Source organism: Lates calcarifer, linkage group LG2 (genome assembly GCF_001640805.2).
Source record: "Lates calcarifer isolate ASB-BC8 linkage group LG2, TLL_Latcal_v3, whole genome shotgun sequence".
NCBI classification, from domain to species: Eukaryota; Metazoa; Chordata; class Actinopteri; family Centropomidae; genus Lates; species Lates calcarifer.
Genome location: NC_066834.1, coordinates 26,704,757 through 26,720,904, shown reverse-complemented (window position 1 = coordinate 26,720,904; position 16,148 = coordinate 26,704,757). Strand labels below are relative to the sequence as shown.

Here is a 16,148-nt window from a genome sequence, read left to right as displayed (position 1 = left end):
TTGTAGGGTATCATTTTCATGAGCATGTTTGTTTCCCTTGGATAACACTGACTGATTCCCAAATCACAAGGCTTCACAACCTCTACAGAGCAACAGGATTACTCATTAAAAGGGCATACTTTTCAATGTTTTAGTCTATAATTTCAGAAATCAATAATGACTTTGGCAAAATTGTAGGCACAAAAACAAAACAATACCAACCATAATGACAGGCTAACTCAATCTTAACACTAATCTGCGTGTTTTTATGTTGTTCTGGTGTAAATTTTTTCTGTTCTGGGTGAGAATCTACAGCTTAAAGACTGTGTCTCTGCTTCTTCCCCTTCACCCTCCTCTGCCCTTTTCTTTCTTTCTATCCTGCTCTTATCTCTCACTGTTGTCCTCCCACCTCCTACCCTCAAACCTACAATCTAGGGGAGTCGTGACGAATGAACTCCACTGACCTCTGCAGGAGAATACAATAAGCTCACGACACCGTGAAATCATGAGCACTCCAACGACAGGAAGCCCAAATATGGAGGTGAAGGTGGTCTCTCAGGAGATGGCATTGCTCAGCAACATATTAGCAGCTTACACCTTCATTGCAGGTAACTGTCACGTATGACCAGGTGTGATCAAACTGTAAAACTCTTGTGCTAAATTTGAAAAACTTCACCATACTGTAGTTTCCCCATTGTTCTTCCGGGGACCCTGTGGATTTCTTCATGGGCCCATATCACCAAACTATCTTCCAGTTACTCTCACATCCCATAGATCAGTCATGGATGTGAAGAGATCAATGTTAGGTACATCCAGAGAAAAGATACCCTCATTGCATCCAATTCTGGAAAACCGTGGTGGGAACCAAAAAGCAGACAGCTGACTTGGAAGAAAACAGTAGCTTGAAATCAGGTGAGTGAGGTCAGGTGTAGAGGTCAACTAAAAGGCAGACTGGTGGACAGGTGAGGGATGGCAGGATTTAAGACAACAAAGGGAGCAAAGGAGATGAGGAACTGGGTACAGAGGAAGTTGAAGCAGCAGTTGATTCATTCATTGTAAACTTTGAATTATGTTCCTGTCTTTGTCTCTCTTTCAGACCAACCTGAGCGGACAGCACTTGTGTTCCTGGGTGGTGTGTGTGTCGGCCTCCTCATCACACTCTGCGCCATCGTCTTCCAGATACACTGTCGAGCAGACTGCAGCTACGGGAACAGTAACAAACCTCACCATCGCCACAGGACCAGGCATCATCAGCGTCGCCATCACAGCTGTCCCCACCATCAGCCCGCTGATGGTAACCCAGACAGCACTGCTGTTGTTGCGTCTGGAGGGACTGGGCCCACCGGGGACAGCGAGTCAGAGGACTGGGATGATACGTCTGACCTGTCGGCACGACGACGCAGGCGCTTCGAGAGGGCTCTGCTGCACGCCACCATGTACACGTCGGCTGAGGGTATACACACACACACACAGACCATGATCCATCTCAGGAGAGGATAAAATCCAAAGATAAAAACAGTGTCACAGTGATTACACAGGTGGCACAAATGAAAACTTTTAAGAATTTCTGAAAACACAAACTTGCTTTTACCAAATTTACCAACTGGACTCAAAGAATGCCAAATCATGCAACCAACATCACACACTTCATTTACTGTCTAAACTGTACGGTGGACAAATCGGATTATGTCTCATTTTTTGTCCAAATGGATTAGAAAACACTAGATAACAGAGATGAACATTATTGAACCTTTAAAACTAACATATGTTCACACAAACTAAAATGTTTGTGTGAACATATGTTACACAGGAATTTATCTTATGAAACAGACTCACTGAGAGAGGCAGTTTAAAAGAATCTGAATTTGAACAAGAGATCTCACTATGTGTCATGTTCATGTCTATGTTTTGATGTTTCTCTTAATAGTGTGTCAGTACACTTTTACACATGCTCATAGATGCTCTGTTGGTCTCTGTGGGTACAACTGTCAGTCATACTCATTCTTTACAACAGGAAGTCTTCACAATTTGAAATGTAATGCTTATGTGAATGGACATGTGTATGGGTGAGTTTTAACCTTTTTCTGTGTGTGTGTGTGTGTGTTTTATGTGTATTATCAGAGCTGGACCGAGCCCAGCGGCTAGAGGAGCGAGAACGGATTCTCCGGGAGATCTGGATGAACGGACAGCCGGACATCAGTACAGTCACTCAGAGCCTCAACAGATATTACTGATATGTAATTAGTCGGGCAGACTGTCGGGAGGACGCCGACAGGCAGGCAGATGGATAAATTGTGAATAAGTATGTAAAGAAATAAATGAACATATACATTCAGTTTGGGAGCACTGTCTGCACTGCACCAAAGAGACTCTTATAGATTTAACTATTACTGACAGCACTGCCTGGAGCAGTCCCCTCTACTGTGTAAACAACAAGGAAAACATATGAGTTGTGATGGCTCAGTTCTCCAACACAGTGAAGACACTGAAATGTTTGGAAGAATATCCCTGTGCCCTGAAAATCAAACAAGTACACACACAAATGGGACCTACGGAGTATGGATTTATAAGACTGCTGTCATCATTTGTTCAGATATTATATAAAGAAAGAGAAGAAGTGGACTGAAACCACCGTGAGGCTTACAAAACTCCTGTGATGTGGAACTGCTGCCATAAAGTTACTGTTGGTGAAAACTGGATTTTGTAGCTTTTCACATTTTTAAACAGGTGCTTTTTAAAAACATGGAGCTTGTACAGAGGAGGATCATCAGCTCTGCAGCTTTTAATGAGTGTATGGATTCAAATGTCTGTGTTACTGTGTCGTTGCACTTTTCTCAGCTCACCCTTAATTTTTTCTTTTTAAAACTGCTATAATAATGAGCTGAGTATTGGGACATCTTTGTAAGATATTGAATAGAAGGGAAGAGGAACATTAGCTCCATGCCAGGATGGAGATATGCATACTGGTGCTTTTATTGCTGCAACTTGTCATCCCTAAATAAACAAATGAATACACACTAACAGGACTGGTTGTGGAGGTTGATTTTTAAAAAATGGAGGTACAGCATCTAGGATCACCTGCCAGGTTTGTAAGTTGTATGTGTAGCCTCGGAGCTAATTCCCCATAGGAGCTTCCTGACAATTAGCAACCTCATCCATTCACATGTTAGGGAATTTCGGGCCCAAAATCTTCCCTTCTCGTCCAGAGCCCCTAAAAATCCCCAAAAACTTGTCCAGAGGTGACTAACAGCTTTCTGATACAACTCATGGCCCCCAGTTTTGTTGTTGTTTTGTCTCTGAGTTCAGAGACTGTGTTCCCATTTGTCAGAGTACCTAAAACAGCCACTGGGTGTTTTTTTCCCTCCAGTCTGAGAACATTTCAGACATTGGATTTTGGGCTCATTGGAAAGTTCCCATTTGTCAGACCATGTGTCAAAAATGTCTGATTTTATAATTTCAGATATTTTGACAAACAGGAACTTTGTTGACACAGTGGACTGTGTAAATGGGAGCACTGACTCTATTCAAGTGTGTCACACAACCCAAATGTCTGAAATGTTCCCAAATGGACCCTGATATGAGGAAAGTGAAAGGTTTGGGTCATTTGACTGGATTTACTACAGCTACAAAGATGCAACCTGTTCCAACTGAAAGTTGGTGTTTATTGTTTTTATACAACCGTGAATATTGAATGTGAGGTGCTTTGTAGGTGTTACACCACACCTCCACACAGTACCTCAGGTATGATCACCTTATGATCCAGAATGTGCCTTGTTTTTCCCGGAACTGCAATGCTCCTTACAAACTTTGCTTCCAGCAGGTTTTGTGGACTAATATTTTTGTGTGTTTATTTTATGATTTCTTTTGTTCAACTTTAATTAAATTTGTGTTAAATCAACATTTTAATTTACTTTATCAGTTGTAACCACCACCAAGAGCTGCTAAAAACTCTCCTCAGAACAGACACTATTGGTGTCATCTGCAAATTTTAAAAAAATCAGTATACTTGATACTCTGCATATGTCAATTATGTACAAAATAAACTATTTCAGACCTAATACTGATGCCTATGGAACTCCACATGTACTATCCATATATGATTTATAGTCAACTATCTGTACAAACTGTTGCTTTTCAACCAATTTAGCACAATCATTGTCAATAAAATACCTTGACCGTTATACATATAATATGAAATTTTATATATATATATAATTTATGATATACCTTTTTGGAAAATCTTCATACTCATTTTTATATTTTTTACATTTATTTTCATTCTAATAGTATAGAACTATAGTTCTATATTTTCTGTATAATTTTGCGTTCTGTTGTATTGTTTCACTGTGACCTTTTTGTCATATAATGATTTTAATATTTTCAGAAATGTCTCATGAGTTTCTCCCTTCTCCCTCACCTGTGTTTTAATTTAATGGCATCATTATCCTTCCCATAATCACAGTCACAAATACTTACAGGGTCACTGATGTCATTCATAAGCAGCCCACTCACCGTATTTTCTTCAGTATTATTTGATCTATTTAATGTAAGTGTATAGTTACTGCTGAATTCCAGCGCCCGTCCCCCTGAAGGGCCTTTAAAATAAGACATGTTTACAGACAGAGTTAAACTATGTGGTTCACCCTGGTCAAGTGGTAGGCCCTATGAGTCAAATCTACAACACAATGGCAATTGTGGTTTCACACAACGATGCTGTGGCCAGTGGCATAGTTCCTCCAAATTTCACTACATTTCTGGTTTAATTTTTGTTTTTGTTTTTTTAATCATGTATTACTTATGACAGAATTAAACTCATCAACGTTGGAAAAGGAGGTGCAGGGGTTTGTATTAAGTGCAGCAGACCTTCAGACCACCTCTGCCTTCAGTTTTCCTCTAATCAGCCAACCAAAGCAGCCAGCCCAAACATCACTGCAAGTGGTGCAGTCCACCCAGAAAGAGAGGTAAAAGCTGGGATAAGAGTTAAGCTAAGTCAGCGTGGACCTGGCTTTGTGACAACATCCCAGATGGAGCTCTGACAGAGCACAGGACTCCGGTGGGATGAGAAGATGCAGACTTGTGTTTGCTCAGTCAAAGTGGACGGACAATGTTTACCTGATGTTGAGGTTTTAATGTTAGGATGTGTTTTCAGTTTTCAGACCCATCTTCAGTGTTATGCCCTATCAAATTGTAGTGGCAGGACTTTTTTTTTTTTTTTTTTTTTTTTTTTTTTTTACCACAGTCTACAATGTTTTCAATGTATTTTCTGTATACTGATGAGTGTCAGGGGCCTGCTGTAATTGAAAAAGCAGTGTGTTTGCACCCTCTAGTGAGTTGCCACTGCAGCAGCTAAACTGAGTCCCTGTGTGCAGTGAGTTTCACTTACATTTCTGTGGCACCAGCAGGATGTCAAACTGGGTCCAGGTCAGTCTGACACAAACAGCACACGTGCTTATGAGTGAAACTTTGTACATTTCAGCAGAATATGTGCATGTTTGTCAGAAAATATGTGACAAGATACTAACAGTATCTTGATCTGAGGGTATGAGAAGCTGTCTGTGCCAAAGCTGAATATTTCTCTTGCACATATAAATTTACCAGTACTAAGCACATATACAGGCATATCATGCATATATGTGTATGGTATATAGATAGATATATTGACCAGGTCAATGACTTTGGCTCTTAGTTGTGTTTGCTGAGCCATTTCAGACACATTGTCCTCTGAGGGGAGGCTCCCACACTCTGGGAATGCTATTGCCATGGGAGGGTGTTTGGTCTACAACAATGTTTAGGTGAGTGGTACATGTTGAGTCTAACACCAAGATGACTGTCAAGACCCAGTGTTTCCCAGCATACCCATACCCATACCTAGTGTTGCAATAAGATGATCAGTGCTATTCACCTCAGCTGTCAGTGGTTTTAATATTGTGTCAGTGTGTGTGTGTGTGTGTGTGTGTGTGTGTGTTTGTATATGAATAACAGATGAAAGTACAGGTGCTGATACTGGTATATACAATATGAGCAAATGAAGTATTCAGTTTTGGCCTAGATGGGTTCTCATAGTGGACCACATCTACAATGATCCTCTCCCTTCTCAGGTCAGAAGAATAGACACCTGTCAATCATCAACATGTGTCAGACAAGTTAGTAAATGTTTTCAGTGTAACTACGAGTGGAAAACTCTGTTAGCCTCATGTTTTCTGGAAAGAGATGATGTAAGAAGAAAATGTCTATATGAAGTTATTAAAGCATGGAGATATTTTATACTGTTAAATATTCATATTTGTACAAATCAAGAGGATCCAGAGGCAGAGGGTAACCCCAGTGTGAGGGTCCAGGCTGTAATCCAGAAAAGACATGATGTTAGTGAGTCTGTGAGGGTTGTTATAAGATGCTGACGCTGCTGCTGCTGCTCCATGGATGTACTTTAAATGTTTTTATGAATCTTGGACTATTTAAGATGAATATGCAGCAGCTGAAGGTTGGAGTCATATCTGTCAGACTTAAGGAAAATTCAGTAGAATTACTCAGAGATATTCTGTGTATTGTTTTTGGTTGTTTATTGTTTTCTAACTGAATTCTCAAACTTTTAATTGAAGGATTGGTTAAGTACAAGTTGCAAACGTGTAAGCCTGTCTGTCAATATCAAACAAACTTGGTCTGCTAATTCCTCCTCCTGTCTTCTTGTCTCACCCATAACACCAGTGCTATCGCTTTAACGGGACGGGCGGTGACGCTGGGACGGAGACAAGGAGCGGAGAGAGCGGGCTGCTGCAGCTGGACCGACTCCCGACCGGGACCAGATCTACACCAGCCTACAGACGAATACACGGTCATCTGCGACAATCTGAGAGAAGGCTCACGTTTTAAACCCGTTATGAGAGATTACACTGCGACTCCGGGCCATGAAGGCGCGTGCATGCCCTGCTGCCAAGTTTGCGTCTTCTTCTTTACCGCATTTCTCATCGTTGCAGAGAGGACGGCGCGTGAGTCCTACCTGGGACACACACACACACATGCTCACAAAAATACACACACACACACACACACACACACACACACACAGACTGACGCATTAAAACCAGTTTTGTCACTAACGGTGTATTTGTTGACTGAAATGTGGTGATGGTATGTGAACGTGTTCATTCCTGCTGTGTTTTATTTGACTTTATTGGCGTGCGCGTGCATGTGAGTGCGTGCCTTCTTGGCCACAGTGTATGGATGTACAGTATGTGAGGATGTGCGGCGGCTGGAGGAGAGATACTGCCATGTTCTAGATGAGACAGGAGGTTTTAGATGTCACATTGGCCTGCTCTAAAATCTGCAATGATCCAACAGACAAAGTTGAGCATTTGTTTTCTCTTCAGTGGCTGATGTGTTTTCATGAATAATAGAGTCAGACCAGAGTCTGCAGTCAGCACTAATGCGCCTCTCCTATTTTTATACCCCGCTTGTTATGAAATCCCGTGTGCCGCAAAACTGCAGACTCATGGCAGAGTTTTTCCTCTGTTAAAAATCTGCATCATTTCAGCTTCTGTGTGATCTTAACAGAAAACAAAGCGGAGCCATGTTGTCATATTCCAGCGCCCTTTTTTTTGGAGGTGTATGAATGGACGAGGGGATGGGCGTACCCCTGGATGGGGCCTACTCTGCCCGGGCAGCCCGCCTGTTTGGCAGCTGAAACGGGTTCAGATTACATGTATGGAGGGATTGGAGGGAGGGAGGCAGAGCTGCAGAGCCTCAGAGAGTCTGAGTGAAGAGAAGAGGCATCAGTTGCCGTGTTGTCAGTAAACCTTAGATTGGATGATGTGCAGAACAGAGGTCATCTGAAGAAGTGGACAATCACAACATAAACAGTAACATCATGCAGAATAATGCCAGTCTGTCATTTACAGCTGAAGTTGGTGATATTACAAATATTACAGCCCAATGACATAAATTATTTATGAGTGACTCAATTAAGTTTCTGTGTGTTTATGGTCTGTATTTATGTGTCTGTGTGTTTCCATCTTTCCTCAGTGATCTACTGCTTTGTGTACTATCTGTGGGTGGGTCACAACTACTGCTATGCCCATCTTGCTGCCTTCACTGCACTGTTCCTGCTGCCAGGTGATAACAACAACCTGATAGATCTATAGAAGGATGCAGTTGATAGATTTATAGACAGATAGTTAGTAATTTTTTTTTATCACTGTACGTTTTCCAGGTTGGGGTCCTCAGTGGCTCAGTTACTTGTGGTACCTGTCCGATGGACGCATCCGCAGGAAGTCTCTCACCTGGACACATATACTGCACCTGGGTATCTTCAAAAGGTGGGCCGACTTTATACACGTGTGTGATTGAAATCTGTCGAGACTGTAATAAGGACCAGAACTCATTTAACTGGTCAGTGATCAATAATCCTCAAACCATCAGTAATGGTAATACTAGACTATTGTTTGGAGTGGGACATTTAGAAGTCAGAGAAACTATAATTTATTCATATTCCTCTCTCTCTCTCTCTCTCTGTCTTCACCCCCCCACCCTTCACAGGCTGTGGGAGTGTATGTGTCTGCCAGATGAGGATGTGTATGGTGAGATCATGCAGCAGGCGGATGTGTCTGCCTTACGTCTGTTTGAGGCCTTGGTGGTCACCCTTCCCGAGACGCTGCTGCAGACCTACGTGCTCATCTGTACTGATATAGGACTCAAATCTCCAGGTAAAAGGAGAGACTGAACAGAGACTGTATATGTGGGCAAGAAGGGTGATAAGGTTTGAAGTCTATGAGCGAACAAACGTTTTCATGCAAACGACTCAAACAGATCTGTGATAAACTCTGGCCCAATAGACCATGACTGAGACCTGCAGGATAACAAAAATGAATTTGCCAACAAAGACAGTTAGCTATTAAATATAGAGTGTAAATATATCGTATTACAACATATCCAGGTATTCACACTTCCTTTCCCCTCTGCCTTCCTCCTCTTTTCTCTCCATCTCTCCCCTCCAGCTTCTGTGTGTTTTGTGGTGTGTTTGTTGTCTCTCGCCTGGGCCTTGGTCCTCTATGCCAGAGCCTGTTCACTCATCAGACCAGGACATTTACAAATGACCCCCGCTGCCATTCTCTGTCGTCTGCTGTGGAGGGTGAGCATATTCAAATAAACTTCAGACAAACAATACGTACAACACACACCCTCAATACACAGTAACAGTATCAGTATAATCAACAGTATATTTAATTATTATTGGCTTTAGTTGTGTGACAGGGTTTCTCTGTCTGCAGGTCATGATGTTGGGATCTCGATTTGGTGTTCTCATGCTCTTCACACGCATCTTTAAACAATGGATCCTGGGAGTCATTGGCAAGTTGTATTTGTCAGCTTTCTAATGGGTACTGGGTACAGGTTCACAGTGGACTATTTTTTCTGTATTGGTGTAATTACGTATGTGTTTGTGTGTGTGTGTGTGTGTGTGTGTGCCAGGTGTGCACTGGCTGGGTGCAACTTTCTGGATGGTGTCTCAGCAGACCGACATCATACGCTCAACGAGTCGATGGAGACTCTTCAACCTCGTTCTGGGAGCCATTCACATCTTTCTCTTCCTCAACGTGAAGTACGGTCAATCCAGATACCGCATGACTGGGTTCTACCTGGTATGTGTGGGTTTGTGATCTGGTCATGATTGTGTGAATTTGTCAGTTCATTCACATCAATGAATGTGTTTTCACATGCTTTAGATACTGTAGTGAACTTTGGATAGAGGTATCCATCAGTTTAATCGATGTAATCTCTAAGAAAATACTTAAATAACAATCAGCTACGAGCTGAATAAAAAAAAAAACATTTTCCTCTATTTCTGTTTCTTCCTCAGGCCATGTTCTTAGAGAATGCTTTTCTTCTCCTGGCCTCCTCCTGGTTGTTTACCATGGTGTCCTGGGATACTGTTGGCATCCCAGCAGCAGTGTTCTGCAGCTTCCTCATTGGTTAGACACCCAGCAATATACTGTATAAAAGCTATATTTACATGAACAATTCCAAATTCATTCTCTCTCATGTCTAAGTCTCCACACCATGTTTCTCTGCTATTGACCTCTTCTTCTCATTTCAGGAGTGATAGCATTGGTGCTATACTATCGTTTCCTCCACCCTAAATCCTTCGAGATTTTCCAGAGTATTCGCCACAGAGGGATCGGTGGAGCCTGCATGGAGCGTGGATCTACACTGTCATTGGAGGAGAAAGTCACGCCCACGTTCCATCGTCATGCAACACTGTCTGGTCTGTTAATGATCTATCTATCTATCTATCTATCTATCTATCTATCTATCTATCTATCTATCTAATATGAGTGTAATCTAATAAAAAAAAGGAGGTGGGACTCTCATGGACCTTCCAATCCAGTGGGAGGGTTGGAAACATCACCACTGGCTGCTGATTCGTTTGGCCCTGAAGACGGGGGATGTAACAAGGATCTGGTCGGCGTATGGCGAGGGGGGACTGGCCGGACTGATGGGTCTGTCTGAAGAAGTTCACTCCCCAGATGAACCTTACGTCCCTCGGGTTTGTTGCGCTCCTGTTGTTGAAAATGTTGTGTTACAGTGTTATATCTTTTAAGATCACATAAAGGGGTTTCTTATTGTTATTTGTGCTGTGTATTTGTCAGGTTCCACCTGTTCAGCCACAAGTTCCTCAGATCTCACATCCAACTCCTCAGCCAGCTCCACCACAGGTGACCCAGGTTCCACAGGCAAGATCTTTGTTAAACTTATTGTTGAGCTGAAAAAAATAAATCCATGCTTTAAACCACTGTGTGTAGGATTTGAAAACAGAGATGAATGAATTGATACTTGGCACTTTTTCTATAAACAAAAACTAATGCCATAAGACTAATTATAAAGAAAATGCTAGTGTAACCACTTAGGAATTCTACACAGTTTTGTCATTAAAAAGTTGCGTCTGTGCTGAATACTTTCAGTTTGTCTGCCTGCAGTCTGAGGCTCAGCTCTCTGTCTTTCTCCAGGTGAGAGAGGTGGTCCAGCCTCCACAGCTACCTCCCACCAGTGTAGTGGCCAGACCAGTGAGAAAAGCTCCTCCCACCTCAATCCAGGATATGAGAAGGTTTCCAGAGATTATGCCAGTCCAAGAGGTCATTTTTGAAGAGACTGCAGAGGAAGAGTCCATCAGTGCTCCAGCATCAGAGGAAAAAGGTTGGATGTGTGATAAACAGAGAACTACTAACAAAGCAGCTGTAATACCTGAAAATTATTACAAATCTTTTATGGTCATTGTAGAAGTTGCCCGTGGCTTTCTCTGTACGAAATGTGTGTATTGTTTCATTTTTAAAGGTGACGACGAGTTTCAGAGTGCAGCTTATGGCTCACCCACGCCTTCATCTCCACGGCAACCAGGTAGCCTCCGCCACATTGACAGCAACGCTGCAACCCTGACTGAGGCCTCGTCCTCCGCAGGCTCCCCCCTGGACATCAAGACTCCCGGCTGGTCACCTGAGAGACGATCCCCTCTCCTGATTGGTTCACCAGAGAAAAAACTCCCTGGAGAGTCCAGCACTACACTGTATTTCAGCGCAGATGCACAGTCTCCCTCCAGTGGGAGCTATCTCGGCTGGGGCTCCGAGCTGTCGCCCATCTCCAGCTACCGAAGTCCCTACCGGATCAGAGAGGCTCGTTTTGTCACATCCACCCCGCGACTGGAGCCCAGGTCTGAGAGTCCAGGCCCAGCCCCTGTAGTTGTGATCCCTGCCACTCCAGGCACCACACCTGGCACCACCCCTGGCGGGACCCCTGCTGCTTCCACCCCTGCTGCTTCTACGTCTGCAGCTTCAACACCTGCTGCCTCAACCCCTGGTGCATCGACTCCTGGTGCTACTACACCCAGTACTCCGGTCATTCCACTCACTCCAGTCATCTCCCATGCTCGTAAACAGATGGTCCAGTTTGTGGACACTAAAGAGAGGGCAGTGTAATGATGGTGGGGGGATGAAGAAGGGAAATCCTGGGTGGGGAATAATACCCTTTTTCAATTTAGCAGTTGAAGATTTACCTATTTCATGTTTTAATTAATCTGGGGAAGGCTTGGTTGGGACTTAGGGCACTTTTCAGTTCATCTGAATCAGTTGTGAAAGAACATACAGTAAAAATTATTATTCTTTTTTTTTTACCCTGATGTGTTACAGAGGTGAAAAATGCAGAAAATTTGGATGCATGGGTGGCACAGTGGAAAAACACTTGCACACCTCTGAAGGGACTTTGGTTCAATTCTTAGTAGCAGTACCTCTGACTTTGCAGATTGTTCTATCTCACACATTTAGCAGTGTTTGTGCGTGGTCAGCCAGTGAGACATCATGTTGCTGCACTAGCAGCTGGTTGGAGCGGCTGCTTGGAGAAGGGACGAATAATAGAACGAACCTCCTCACATGTGGTGCTCCTTTCAGACAGATAGGAAGAAAAAGCATCTGGGAAATGTATGTGTATGAGGGGGACATGTGGCTGCTTCCTATGCAAGCCGTCAGAGCAGTTTCCAGTGACAAACACAGCTTTACAAGGGAATTATCTTTTCATTATTAGGGAGAAAAGTGTGAAAAAATCATTTTTCAGCTTAGTATAAGCAGATGCTGAAATTAATTGACTATACACTACAGATTAGTATTCACACAAAATGAGATCTGGGTTAGGCATCAAAAGTAAACAATGAGAGAATCTCACAGGTGCTAATGACCGTGGAGCATCGCTTTCATTCATTTAGATAAACCACTTTTTAATCATTAGAGACTTAACAGAAAAAAACCCAATGCAGTGAAGTCTCTCATTGCTCAGGCAGTGCAGTCAGCTGAGGTTACCGTGAGTAAAACTCAAAAGAAAACAAATGATTAAAATGACAGGGGGTTGTGGCGACATTGGATCTCAATGATTTCTAAATGATCCAGGAAATTAAACCAGTTTACAGTTACCATACATGCTGTCTGCCCTGCAGAATCTCTTGTAACACCACTCACCAATACCACTATCTTTTTTAAAATGAATGAGATTAGCCTGATACAATGAAGCCAATGATCTGTTATGACATATAGAATTAATGTATACTTAATGCAAACTCGAGTATTCAAGGTCATTGATGTTAATATGCTTTAAAATGCTGATCATTATTTTTTACAAAACCTTTAGATGAAGTTGAGCATCCGTCCAGTTTTCAGGCAGCCACTCGTTCATCCAATCAGTCAGTTACTCACTGTATTTACAGCACACTATAAGGTCGGTGTTAACACACATTACTGTTACACACAAAGAGACAGAGGTCTTAATGTACAGTCTGTAAAATAGTGAAACCTGCTCATTAATGTGTCTCTTTGTTTAAATGAAACTATCAGATTAACAAATGACAAAAAGGTTTGAAGGGAAAATGTTTTAGAAATTATACGCTAAGCTTTCCTTTGCTCAATGTAACTACACTCATGTCACATCAGTCCGCACTTTACAGCAGAAATATTACAGCTAAAGTTTATTGTTAGCCGCCAGAGTGGCTGTAGCATGATGCAAAGTACACCATGATCAGAACATGGTCATTTGTCAAAGGGAGCAATATAGAATATTGAGGAGGCATTATGTAATGTTTCTATATGCATTTCATTTTCTTTTCATAATTTAATTAATTTGTTAACTTGTTTTTGTCTTTGTCTTATTCACAGACACACACACACACATATATATTCTCTCTCTCTTTCTGTGTGTGTGTGTGTATATATATATATATATATATATATATACGCAGAGAAAGAGAGATAATAATAATTAATAACTCTAACGGAGGGGAAGTAACTTTTATTATGACCTCTGACAATCACATTTTGTTTCTCTTTTCAAATGATGAAAGAAGGGAGGTCTATGAATGATAATATGATATAATGTGTGATATATGATAATGAAGATGCAGTAGCAGCAGTTGTCAGCTCTGTGTTCTAATAATGTGAATTATAACGGCTGGGATGGAAGATGAGTTAGCTCACAACCCATGGCGTTTTTCTGACTAAGCTATTGTCCCAAATTCTTGTGGTCCCAGACTGCTTACATTGGTTTTTATTTTCAATTTGCCATTCTACTTCACCACCTAATTACTGATTGATGAAAGCTTTCACTATATGTCTGCTCCGCTAATTGTTAGCATTGTTTTGGATTGTTGATGTCCATTTACTCAAGTTGGTTTTACTGAAGAGCAAACAGCAAGTGAGCTGTTCTCAGCACAGCTTAAAGACAAATGTAGAAACTACATATTTGCCTTGTGAGGCAATTTAAATATCTCCTTGTATAAAAGAAACCAGCTGCTGTTTTAAATTGGTTATGTTAGTGCCTATTGACAGAGGAAAATGTATTCAGTTTTGTGTTAAATGAGAAACAGCTTCTGCATATGTTGACAATCCATCACAGTAAACATTAAGTGTAAAACTGGCTTTGTCAACATGTATTATATGTATGTTGTTAAATTGTGCCCCTGTAAAGAGCTTTCATAATGCTCATGTAACATTACACTCGTGGATTACCAAGAAATGTCATCAACATTATTTCAAAAATAACATACAGAAAACACTACGACTAGTTTGCAAGCTAATGAGTGTTTAGTGAATGACTTTGAGAAATCACATTTTGATGTAGAAGAATGAATAAATAGCTGTAACTAACTAAATAACTTTCTCCTGTAAAGCCAGCTATTCATAAATGTGTTGTCCTTCAGTCTATCCATCAGTTGAACCTCCTACCTCAGTAAAACAGAATTTCCATGAGATAAAATTTATTCTTTTTTGTCACAGAGAGAAAATGTAATGCTCTCTGTTTGAACAGTATAAAACATTTTCTTGGATAATGAAGCTACCAGAAAGAGGGACTCAGGGTATGAGGCATTTCAGAATAGAAAATAATGTGCTGCTATGGGTTTCCAGTTCGGTCAATGCCAGTATTATGTCATATTATGATTGTTGTTATTATTTATTTCAGTATATGAATTGTCATTTTAGTCACAGAATGTGGTATTTACCAGTATCAGTCTTCCATGTATATTTGACTTGTATTTCTTCTGTTTTTCTTCTATTGTAGTGTTTATTTTACTTCATTTCTAATAGTAACTATAAGGTCTATATCTGTAATAAGCAAATGAACTGTTGAGCTGCTCATATTTGAAGGTGATAAAATGTGGGCAGCACTTTGAGAATATGCTGTAAATCTGGGTTAATGTATCAAAGTACAGAGGAAAACATGCTTCTGGCAGAACCGCTTTATCAAACTGTGTCAAACTGTTATCCATGTCGTAGATAAAGGAGTCACTGCATGTTACTCATCCATACAGGCAGCAGAGTTGTATCTATTCTCATAGAAAAAGAAAGCACTTACTGTAACTGCACACATGCGCACATTACAGTAGTTAACATACATGCTACAATGTATGTGTACGCAAAAGCAATAAGCCAGCTAATGAAATGTATGTTATTGCACTGATAAAAAGAATATCTACGCCCATGCTTTAGACTGCAGCGATGCCTTGGCTTGATCACCGTGAATCAGCGCTTTGCCTTGTAGAACAACAGCTTGTCTCATGTATGTATGTGTATTGCTTTATATTAGTACAGTATGCTTTGATTTGTGTACCTGATGTGTGTGATAATATTTACTTGTGTTTCTAGTTTGACTCATTTTATGTTTTTAAAAATGTTCTTTTACATTTGGTTACATTTACTGTGAGAGTAATGAGCCATGGTGCAGTATTTCAAAGTTTCACATGTGAACTTGTTTAGAGAGACAGGATAGTTTTCATTGACAGACTGGAGTTAAGTTTGCTGATTGAGTGTAACATCACCTCGTCACTGGACGGGCCTCCACTTATCAACGTGCATCACCTCATCTCTACTAGGATTTCCACAGAGCAGCTGTGGGTGGTGATAGTGAGTCATTAACTGTGCTCTTTATGTGGCAAAATAAAGTCATTAATCATGATCAAAACCGAGAGTGGTGTGTTGATCAGCCTTCATACATGTACCATCAGTGAATTAGACACAGGTGGAAACGTAGCACTGTGAGTCTTAATTCAAACCTCATTAACTTTGTAATGATTGTAACGAGAGATGATAATGACAATGATACAATGATGAGTACATTGTAATTTGTTTAAAGATACAATGGCAGCTGTAGTG

The 16,148-nt window shown here is 41.2% G+C and overlaps 2 protein-coding genes across 2 annotated transcripts; both read left to right on the top strand.

The window, feature by feature from the left end:
• Positions 1-423: 423 nt before the first annotated feature.
• Positions 424-3,000, top strand: eva1a (eva-1 homolog A (C. elegans)). Its single transcript, XM_018666675.2, has 3 exons — positions 424-587; positions 1,076-1,432; positions 2,101-3,000. Exons 1-3 carry the CDS (start codon positions 485-487, stop codon positions 2,211-2,213), a joined length of 573 nt encoding a protein of 190 aa, XP_018522191.1. The 5' UTR covers positions 424-484; the 3' UTR covers positions 2,214-3,000.
• A 3,705-nt stretch (positions 3,001-6,705) lies between these two features.
• Positions 6,706-15,957, top strand: xkr5b (XK related 5b). The gene is made up of 13 exons (XM_018667002.2): positions 6,706-6,965; positions 7,999-8,088; positions 8,186-8,291; positions 8,512-8,678; positions 8,970-9,103; positions 9,243-9,321; positions 9,442-9,611; positions 9,830-9,941; positions 10,067-10,234; positions 10,326-10,516; positions 10,620-10,703; positions 10,977-11,163; positions 11,302-15,957. Exons 1-13 carry the CDS (start codon positions 6,857-6,859, stop codon positions 11,937-11,939), a joined length of 2,235 nt encoding a protein of 744 aa, XP_018522518.1. The 5' UTR covers positions 6,706-6,856; the 3' UTR covers positions 11,940-15,957.
• The last annotated feature ends 191 nt before the right edge of the window (positions 15,958-16,148 follow it).